Here is an 11,883-nt window from a genome sequence, read left to right as displayed (position 1 = left end):
TTGGCTTTGATGTGTTTATTGTTAGTTATAAATGTATTATTTTAACGGATATATCAAAGTGGGATTATGGGTAAAAATTATCAGTTCAACTAAAAAACAAAATAAAAAATACCTATTAAAAAATTGATTTGTTTGACAAATCGATGGAAAATAATTACTAAAAAAAATCTTTTGATAAATATTTAGTGCTGATCCATAATCACAGGGTGTCCCAATATTGCGTTGCAAACAAGTTTAGATTGGAAAGTGTGCATAAGGACAATGTAAACACTATTTGGCGCTATTCTTGCAACGGTGGCGCACAATGGATCGAAGCATAAGAAGATAGGGACATTGGCTGTTTTTGAAGAGTTCCAAATTTAAATATTTTTTTACATATTTGTGTTAAAGAGATATTCTAGTCTTGTAAAATATATACAGTATGTCTGTTTGTTATTTACTTATTGAGCATATGAGCACCATTTGAAGTAAATTGAAAAATCATTCAAATTGGTAGATAAAGAGTCTTACATTTGATTGTAATTTTAAAATGGATGTAAAAGGTATTCGTTTGTTATATATAACGACTTATTAGAAGCGTTCTTGGGCTATAGTATTGGATTGTTAAATTTAAAAAAAAGTCACACCAGAAGTGAAAAACTCATTTGTTTTTTATTTATGTCATTAAGACTTAAAAATATAAAGTTTTCTTGAATTACAAAAAAATGTAAGCGGATGTAAGTGGAGATATTACGTGCAATGTAAAGAGCCACCTTTACTAGCACATATCATAAAAAAATTGGCTGCCCCAAAGTGCCACTGAAAAAAATATAATGTTTTTAATGTCAAAATCCTTGAATTTATGCAATGCACGCACAGTGCACCATCAAGCAATTTGTAATTTGCCGATATAGGTAAGTATATTCGTTGAAGAACATTGGAATGGGACTGAATTACACTACAATACATAAGACATATAGGTTGAAAGGCCCAGAAATGTTTTCGTTTTGGTATTCGGTATTCGCCAATTGAATTTGGTATTCGGCAATTTGTCGAGTTTGCCGTGGAGATGGGCAAAAGTAACCGGTTTTTTGAATAACCGGTATTTTCCTCTAAAATAACCGGTTATTTAAAGGTAGTTTTTTTTTCGCCAGTTAACCTAATAACCTTGCATTACGTTCAATAACCTATAGCCGGTTATTTTTTAAAAAATCGTACTTGTTTAAAACAAGTAACAATTAAATATTAGCTGTTTGAATCGTAAATTTCGAAGAAGCGAACGGCACGGATCTTCCAGATATTACGACGATAACGGGAGATCCCGCTCCCGCTCCCAAAACGAAAATATATGACCAAATATATGACATCAAACATCAAATGTCAAAATTAAATCAGGCATCAGGCGAACCCTGATGATAATAATCAAAACAACGGCCGAATGGCCCTGACAGGTCAGGCAGTAAAACAAAGTACTAATGGCATAGACTACTACTAGCCACCAGCTAGCCAAGTGATACGAACCTAACTTCAAATAGATTCTCTAAATTCTATATTTAAATTTTAACCGACTTTAACGGATTTTCAACGGTTCTTCAAAAGTTTTCCATGGTTTCGCCCAGTTTTACCCACGTTTCACCGTAAATATATTTTATTTGTAGTTTGAAGTCTCTCTTGAAGCTTAGACTAGAGAATACAAAATTGAAGTTCAAGTAATGAATGAAGATAATCTTTCATTATCTATTCATTCAGTCTCCTTATTTTTCTTTGGTATTTGATTAAAATAACTTGGTTGTAGATTGTAGAACTTGTGAGTTGTGTGGTTTATTTGAACGTTAAGTAATTACTAGTTTTAATATCATATCCATGTCTACTCAAAAAAGTGAGGTTAGCATTTTTATTTAAATTTATTTTGTACATATACATACTTACATTGCTACAACCTCTATTTAATCATGCGATTTAACTAAGTGTATTATCTAAATTTGAAGTAGACCTATGGAGTGTAGAGGTAAGTAAACCTATAGGAAAACTAAATATTTAGTTTTGCTAGGTTAGGTTATTTGAATAGCCGGTTAATTTGTGTCGGTTATATTTGTCAAGTTATTATTTTTTAAAGATAATTCCGGTTAACCTATAACCGGTTTTTTACCAATAACCGCCCATCTCTAGTTTGCCGTGGACGCGCATCACGCGTTGCTTTGCAGAATATATTTGCAATTTTATTTTAGATTTAGGGAAGAAATGGGTTTGATAGTCTAGGAATAAATACTTTCAGAAATATAGAGAATGCCGTTCAAGAAGGTCTAATAGAACTTTTGCAAATGAAGACATTTTACATAATCTTTTGTTGTCTTCCGATCCATATATAACTGATATGCGTAGCTGTGATAAAATTCATAGCGATTTAACAGAGAAAGCAATATCTCTTTTGTTATAATATTTTTGTTTTCTTTTTTATTTAGAGATTAGTTCTTTTGTCAGTCACCCTGTATATTTTGTTAACTATTTGGTACAAAAGGCCATATTAATTTAGATTTAACAGAGAAAGTAATTTCTCATATGTTATAATGTTTTGTTTTCTTTTTGTTTATAGATGAGCTCTTTTGTAAGACACCCTGTATATTTTTTAAAATATCTGGTACAAAAGGCCATATTAATTTAGATTTAACAGAGAAAGCAATTTCTTTTTTGTTATAATATTTTTGTTTTCTTTTTTGTTTAGATATTAGTTCTTTTTTTGAGACACCCTGTATATTTTGTAAACTATATGGTACAAAATGCCATATTAATTTAGATTTTTGTTGAATTTATTGAAGTCGTACATAAAAAACAGTAAAATAAAAGTATTAATTTCGAAATAAGTCAATGTCCCTATTTTCCTATGCTTCGATCCATTGTGTGGCGACCCAAAGATTTTGATAATTTCGGATCGGTTCGGCTTTTTCCGGAGATTATGTCGCCAAGTATTATTTATTCAAATTTATTATTTTTTTTTTAATTTTATAAATAAAATACAGTGTGTTGCATACAAGAAACTTTATTTTATATAAGAATATGTATGTGAAATGCCTATGAAACATTGGAAACCGACGTTATGCCACGATGCACGATGGTTTTTGCAGTTCGCAGTTTATAACACAGTGTTTTAATTTTTAATGCCAGTTTTTCACAATAATTGTCACGGGTTTGAGTAGGTAAAACTTAAATTAAATTCACAAGATAGCAATAATTACTTTGAGAATGGACGTTTTAAACACTTTTCGGTATTTTTTCAATGAGGGCGAATATGTAGTTGAATTATACAGAGTGAGCTTTAAATTAGTGCAAATATTCTCAGGGCTGGTAGATCTCGATTAGGGTTCAGAACCGGGAATTCCCGGTTCTTTTGAGACATCAAAGAACCGAGACTCGAAATTATTAATTCCCGGTTCTTTCGACACTTTTGGTACTAATAATTAAAACCATATTTTTTGTTTCGTGCTAAAGACTGCTGAAACTTCCTAGCGATCGAAATCATCGTTATTTTATTATTTAGTATAATATTGCTAAATGTATTAGTTATTTTTTTTGTGTTATGTTTTTATAGGCATTCGCAACTTTAATTGAAAATGTTACGTTTTTTTTATCAAATTTAGTTAAGTTGGTTTTGAGGTTGGTTGATGTTGTTTGATGTAATTTTTAAGCTACCTATGTGTTTTCTTTTTTTTTCGCTTGTGTTCATTATTTGTGTTTATGTTTAGTTTCTCATGACTTAATAATTTGATATTACTTTCATTTGAAACTCAATTTTTTATCGGGTTTACTTTTGAGAACCCTCCCTTGCTTGCTAATTGATGGACTTCACAATCATTGAACGAAAATATTTTAGGACGGTTCCGGAAACTCTAATTAATTAAACTACCAATTAGGGTTCAGATTTTTTTGGCCATCACAGAACCGGGCCTCTGTAATAATAATAAACAATTATTTTTTTGTTACGTGAGAAGGTTCTTTGATACTTTCTAGCGGTCGAAATCAAACTTCTAAATAAGTAATGATGCTATTTCTTATTGTTCTTGTTTCTTTTCTCTTTTGAAGTTGCATTTTTAATTCAATATTTTAGGAATTTTGTCTCCAATTCAATTAAGTTGGTTTATATTGATTGACGTGAAATTTAAGTTTTACTTTTTTCTTTACTTGTGTTCATGTTAATTTTTTCATGACTGATTACTTAATAATTTGATATTATTTTCATTAAAAATTTCAATTTTTTATCAATTTTACTTTGAAAAACCATCCCCTGCTTTCTGATTGATGAAATGTACCACCATTGAACAAAAATTAGACAGTACCGAAAGTACCGAAAAACCAGGAAATCCCGGTTCCTAAGAGGCGCGGTACCGAAATTCCCGGTTCCGGAAACTCTAATCTCGATACAAGAAACATATTTTCTCTTTGCCGTTTTTTAAAATAAAAAAGTCCAAAATAACCGAGTAATTTTACTTTGAAAATTTCCAAAAAAAATATTTTTTACTTAAATTTTGATAACCACTAGATCTTTTCTGGATTTTCTTTCTTTTAATTCTAATCTGTTTTCACTTGGCATACATCTCATTTTCGCAAATATTTCATATCTAAGATTTATGAACAGGATTTGAAAAAAATACAACAGAATTTAAGATTTTTTTATTAACATTTTAAAGTCCAGTATGTTCAGTTATCCAGTCTCTACGTGTGTAACTACGTTAACGTAGACTCCCGGTGCTTGATACAAGGCGCATTGCCAACCCCAGCTGACAATGCCAATCAGAACCCCATCAACAACCAATGGACCACCAGAATCCCTTTGGCAGGAGTCTCTTCCTCCATATGGAGATCCGGCGCACATCATCCTATCTGTTATGGCTTCACCTGAGTCAACGATAGGGTGTATAAGTATATCTCGTTTGTTTACAAAATTTGGAAAAAATAGCGTATAGAATAGTTTTAGAGTATATTACGACAAAATTTAAAATTATTTTTGAGTAAACTGGATGTTTTAAAAAAGTGTTGTGAATAATTTCTACACAATTATTTACTTACGCCCTAGAATAGCCCTATAGTACTCATTGCAGGTTTCAATGCTTATCAATGGTACTTGCACCATTTGTAATCCAGAGGGAGTGACACCCCCAGGTGCTAGAGTACCCCAACCATTTACAATGCAAACCGAACCAGGTACCAAGGCCTATAACAAATTTCAAAAATAAGTACTTTACTTATCGTTGATTAGTTATTTTCTAGTAATCTTGAAATAAATTATTCACTTTGTTTATGTCTATTTAACTACTTTAACTTAAACGTATAGTTGTTGTATCCCTGACTAGATTAATTAGATTATAATATTAGTTTTAGGAAAGTATTTATCTATACGCCACTGTTAAAATTTTGTTGTACATCTTAAAGACTATCTGTAACCAGTTTGTTCCACTATAAAGAGCTTCTAAAATATCTTAACATTGGTGGCAACGACCTTAAGATTTTGGTGGCAGCGGTGGGATCACTACTTCTTCAATAATAATTCACCCTTTTTTAATTGTTCAATATTTTATTTTAAGAAGAACTTTATATTTAATACGATCTCAGACTTCCCAATAGCCAGGGGCGTACAATATACTTTTTAATATTCTTAGGTTAAAGTTCATTAAGATGTCGATTCTTAAAGAAAAGGCAACGAATGTCTAGATATTAAAATGTTTGTGTAAGGAAGCGGACATGAATAACAAAACTATATTATTTTATAATAGGGACTTTCGACTAATAATAATTGAAAGATCGTTTATGACTATGAGTTTGGTCCGGCGGTTTATTGCTTTTAAGGGCAATGAATCATTTTAGAAGCTCTTTATATGGGAAAAACTGGTTACTGTACAACAAAATTTTAACTGTGGCCTAACTTAATATAGATAAATACTTTCCTAAAACTAATATTATAATCTAATTAATCTAGTCAGGGATACAATATAATTTCTGTTATTACCTGATCTCTTGTTGGTAAGGGAATGAGCCCGATAGTGCTGCTAAATGTCACTTCTCTACCCAATCGAATTAACGATATGTCGTAGTCTATGGTCCCGGAATTGTATTGAGGATGATCGATGATTTCCGCAATGTTAAAAACATAACCCTCGTTTTGCTGAAACGTCGAGCCAAAACGAACAGAGAAAGTATGTCGTGGAGGAGGCAGTGTAACTCTATAAATACTATTGTTATATATTTAATAATTTATTAAAATTTAAATTGAAACGCACTGAAATAATACAAGTCCTCTATTACGTTATTATTAGAAAAAATTGTGTAAGTAACTAAAGCAGGGACAGGGATAGGCGTATTTGGGCCGAAAACTAAATACTCCGAATCAATGGCCACCTACCCCAGCATCCTTTAGGTAGAAAACTGCACTATCGAAAGATGCGTACAATTTATCTTAGACAGGAACTATCGAAAAGAGGAAATAGCCATCTTATTCGATAGTCAAGCAGCACTAAACACGATCAACTTAGTAACCATTAATTCGAGTTTGTCAAGGAAGACCTAGAGAAGCTAAATAAATTACGCAAAGAAAATAAAGTCCTCCTACTCTAGGTGCCCGCTCACCAAGATAGCAGGCAATGAAAAAGCAAATGATCTAGCTAGAAAAAGAGCGAACACTCCACTAACTGGACCGAGCTGTTCTGTTTTCCAAGCGGAAACCAACTAAAAGCAGAACTAAAGAACATGGAAGACTCCAACCTGGAATGGGAGTCCTCCAACGGTGTAAGACACTCGAAGAAGTGCCTCAGAACTTAGGACCGAGCAAAATCAAAGATTTTCCTTAATTTAAGTAAAAACAATCTTTGGATTGTCACGGGGTTTCTAACAGGACACTATCTCCTCAACAAACACCTCAGTAGGCTGAAGCTGAGAAACAACGGCGAATGCAGATTCTGTGGGGAAAGAGTAGAAACACTAGAAGCTTATCATTGACTCTGACTGAGTTATAACTTGTTATAACTCAAGAAAGGGGAACACACAATAGATATGTAAGGTCGCGGTGATTAACGCCCTCCTAACATTCTACATTCAAAATTGGCATTCTACATTCAAAATTGGCAACTGTGTCTCGTCTTCAAAAATGAATATCTCTAATAAAAATAAAGCTATTGAGATGAACCAAAAAACTATCGAAAAAAGATGTGCCTAGATGTTAAAATTTTTTAATTGCCTCGCTTTGTTAATATATTGCACAGGATGTTTCAAAATTTTACTATATTATAAATATATATATATATATATATATATATATATATATATATATATATATATATATATATATATATATATATATATATATATATATATATATATATATATATATATATATATATATATATATATATATATATATATATATATATATACGTATACACCAGTGTACACCAGTGCAGACACGCACACCCACAAACTCACACAACCACACCTACACTAGTGCACACTGATGTAACTGCCTTCAGGCTTCATCAGTACGGTAAGGAATCAGGCAGCGAAGACACCGATCCCAAACACACAAAAAACCAGGAAGCAAACGATGCAACGAGGCACCGTGTGCAACCCAGGAGATGGAAAAAAAAATGATGAAGAAACGAAAATAAAAGATGGAAAATAAAAGGAGCAAACGGGAGCCTAAAGCCCCAATTTGCAGCCAAGAGTTTCCATCTCCTGGGTTGCACACGGTGCCTCGTTGCATCGTTTGCTTCCTGGTTTTTTGTGTTTTGGGATCGGTGTCTTCGCTTCCTGATTCCTTACCGTACTGATGAAGCCTGAAGGCAGTTACATCAGTGTGCACTAGTGTAGGTGTGGTTGTGTGAGTTTGTGGGTGTGCGTGTCTGCACTGGTGTACACTGGTGTATACGGTTACGAGTTGTTGAAGGCTGAGCCGTTTAAACTTTTTTCTTGTTTTTTATACATTTCCCTCACTATTTCTTTCTTTTATATATATATATCAAAATTTTAAGGTGCCCGTTTTTAGTGCCGATGAGTATATTTTATGGTTATAGTCACTTCATAGTCTCTCTAATTTATTGATTCAGTATTTTTACATTTTATTGATTGATTTTTTTTTATATAATACAAGTGAACGAGACAATGAAGGGTTTATAAAAAAATATTTTTTTGAATCAATGTGTTCGTAATTATGAAACAATTCTTATTTATTCAAGAATTCATGAAATCCTTATTGCATAATATCGTTAAGATACACAACCTTCTGGGCGACTTAGTGGCATAAAACCTGTCCGAGATGTAGCTAGCGTTACCGTCAGCCTGTCCGAGAATTCCGAGATTTAGTTTAGCTCTGCGCCCCTACACGCTGATAAAGAATACTGTACCGTAGCAGACCGTAGCGTAGGCGTAGTTCTGTTTTCAGTCGATAGAGTGAGTGGTTGCTGAAGACAGTGTTGCCGGAACTACTGATTAATCCGTATATTTACGGATTTTGGGTACAGTACGTTAATATTACAGATTTTCTATCATTAAACAATTTAATATAATATTATATGATTAAGCAAAGGACGGCGTCAGAGTTGGCTTGGAAATGAAGATCGCTGTTATTTTCATATGTAAAATATTACGGTAAATGTCAATAATCGTCATTTCCAAGCCAAATAAACGACTTTTTTCTATCATACGACATATTCAGTACCTACAAAAGAATTTTAATTTTTGTTGTTTATTCTATGTTAATTTATATAATTTTTCAATATTAATATTCAAACTTATTACATATTTTAATATGGCAACACTGTTGCTTTCAAATACACATCGTTTTCGGTGGCCTTCGGTGGCCGAATTAGAGAAAACAAGTGTTTTATGGGTTGGCGGCAGAACGATTGGTGTGTTCACCGTATAGCACTAAGAGACGTAAGGGGAAATCAAATCAGCCTTGTCATGAATTCGCCCACTAGGTTACGTATGTTCCCAATTCTTTCAATTAACGATAATATTTTATATCGAAATTGTTATTTGTTAAAATAGATGAAGAACTTTATTTAATTTAAAGAACGACTGAAAAACGCAATAATTGTAAGATGATACTTACGCTCGGGTACAATGAGCTGCTGTCAAAACCCATATTCTCGAAATCAAAACTACTCCACAAATATGTCTATGCCAGTATTGGAAAGAACCTTGATATCTATAAGATGATATATCTACAGGTACACCACCCACAATTCTGGTATCATTACTTAGGGGTATATACTTTGATTGATACGTTTCAAAATAACTTCCTAACAACAGGGAAGAACTGCCTATATCATATTTATTAATTTAAATTTAATAAACCTACTATTATACTCTATAGATTTAACACTAACGAAAGCCAGACAAAGAAGTAGTATTTCTTTTAAAACCATTTCTGATGGGTTTTGTAGGGGATTCAGTAATAGACTAATTTATTGAAATAAAAACATACTGATATTATTGATTATATCGGATCATATATTTTTTATTTATTTTATTGACAATATTAATTTATCTATAGGTTTATGGATAGTTATAAATTTAGTAACTTAAGCGATCTTTGAATGTAGGATTATTGATGAAAATAGAAGCAAAAGACAATGTCAAAAATATAAAAAACCATATACGGTTTTTTTAAAGGATTAAGTAATTTAAAACATAATTTATTTTTATCTACCTTGATAGGCTTATATAATGTAACTAGCGTGTACCCGCGACTTCGTTCGCATCGAATTAATCATTTGTAATGGTGATATGATAAAGCAAAGCAAGAATTTCCATTAACATACAAACTGGATAAAATTTTCTCACATTTATGCCAGCATGAGAAAAAACAATATGGCGATATTATTATATAACTTTTGTATTGAGGAGTAGTTTCATCTCGTTGGAATTTGACTTTCGAGAAATCCGTTTGCCAAAATAAGCTTTTTACGTCAAGCAGTTTAAGCAGAATCGTGGTTAAAATCAATTACCCAACTTTTTGGCAGACCCTGTATGATTTTTTAAAAAATTTCAAAATATGTAAAAAAAACAAAATAAATTATGCGTGTCCAAGCGATTTCCCTAAAGACTAACCGTTTTTTAAATAACAAATATTGTAATATTTGAGGGCCGTTTTCACCCTCTTGGAATTTGAGATTCGAGAAACCCCTCCTTATCGAACCTCTACACCCCACAGCCAATCCGATTGCCAAAAATCAGCTTTAAACGTCAAGCAGTTTAAGCAGAATCGTGATTCCTCAATGGTCATATTTTATGAAACACCCTATATATTTTTTTTAAAAATCTTAAAATATGTAAAACAACAAAATAAAATATACGTGTTTAAGAATTGTTCCGAAAAACTCACCGGTTTTTAAATAAAAAATATTCTAATATTTGAGGGGTGGTGTCACCCCCTTAGAATTCGAGTTTCGAAAAATCCCTTCTTATCGAACCTCTACACGCTAAAGTCAATCCGTTTTCCAAAAATCAGCTTTTTACGTCAAGCGCTTTAAGCAGGATCGTGATTAATCAATGACCAGATTTTTCGAAACACCCTATACGCATTTTTAAAAAATCTTAAAATATGTAAAAAAACAAAATAAAATATACGTGTTTAAGCGTTTTTTCTGCTCCCTTCTTATCGAACCTCTACACCCTAGAATCAACCTGTATGCCAAAATTGAGCTTCTTGCGTTGAGTGGTTTGAGCAGGATCGTGATTAATCAGTGAGGAACGTCAAAGATCCTTATTTCCAAGCCATCCTGACGCTGCTTTTGATCACTATGGTATTTTTTATTGAAAAAAATGATGTATGGTTATTTCATTAGTTTTATAATGATTCCTATAATATATTTAATTTATATTTGTTTTTACTTTACTAAATATAGAAAGTAATTTGTTATTATGATATTGTGTCCAATTATTGTACTTACAATTTGGTACTTATAGTTTGGTCGAGCTACCAAAATCCGTGTGTTTTTAGAAGAGGGCCTATATTTATGATTCTAAATAATTTTTAAGGTTTTAACGTTGACAATAAGAGTGAAAGTCGCTTCGAAGATTTTGGCGTTTGGTCGCTACATTAAATTATTATACCAGCAGAAAAAAAAATAAAGGTGTTAATAAAAATAAGATGTTTGCTCTCGGAAACGGTAAGTATCTAAACGACCAGTGAAGCCTCTACGGATAGAGCTAGTGGAGCTCTATATTGGTTCCATTTAAACTGGCTTTCGAAAATGTACAGTTTCTCAGATATTTAATTTGAAAGTTTCCGATTGTCGATTTTGTGAATATACCCCTTTAAAAAAATTGGATTTTTTTAAATAAAAAACACAGTTTCAATGGGACGATTATACAGGGTGATTCAGATTTTACTAGAATAACTTCAGGTATCGATAGAACTAACCGAAGTAATGATAGTTTGTATTATAAACCATACTCCAAAAACGCTTCCGCTTGGAGTAAAATGGCGCTAAAATTTGAATTATTTTTCGGTTTTTATTTTATTACTCGCAAGCCAGAGGATCTAAATAGGCATGTGTTTGGTTAAATGCAAAGGGCAACGTGGCTGATATGTGTGAAAAAAATTGGATTAATTGCTATACAGGGTTTTGTTTTTGTGAGTGTCAACTGCACGGAACCTTTTAGACTTTGCACTTTTTTGTCGCACGCCACTGGATAAATTTGTATTTTTTTCTGATTTTTTCTGATACCTTCCGTCTTTTTACTAACTTTTCTTGTTCTTAAATTTTTTTGATATGTCGCTTAGTTTTCGAGATATTCCACAAAATTCCGAACATAGCTCAGCTGCGTTCGAAAAATATTACTTAATTAGCAACATGCCTTGGAGAACTTAATTGAAATTTTGGCGCCATTTTACTCCAAGCGGAAGCGTTTTTG

General features: G+C 32.3%; 1 protein-coding gene across 1 annotated transcript in view; it reads right to left on the bottom strand.

Moving 5' to 3' along the window:
• Positions 1–4,637: 4,637 nt before the first annotated feature.
• Positions 4,638–11,883, bottom strand: part of LOC115879707 — a 31,780-nt gene continuing 24,534 nt past the window's right edge. Inside the window, 6 exon segments of the mRNA XM_030896665.1 lie at positions 4,638–4,694; positions 4,697–4,869; positions 5,041–5,185; positions 5,978–6,200; positions 9,074–9,263; positions 9,323–9,427. Of these exon segments, the coding sequence (XP_030752525.1) occupies positions 4,656–4,694; positions 4,697–4,869; positions 5,041–5,185; positions 5,978–6,200; positions 9,074–9,263; positions 9,323–9,427 (875 nt within the window). The 3' untranslated portion in view covers positions 4,638–4,655.

The sequence above is a fragment of the Sitophilus oryzae genome, unplaced genomic scaffold (assembly GCF_002938485.1).
Source record: "Sitophilus oryzae breed Bouriz unplaced genomic scaffold, Soryzae_2.0 scaffold_1586_pilon_pilon, whole genome shotgun sequence".
NCBI lineage: Eukaryota > Metazoa > Arthropoda > Insecta > Coleoptera > Curculionidae > Sitophilus > Sitophilus oryzae.
This window is presented reverse-complemented; position numbering and strand designations above follow the sequence as displayed.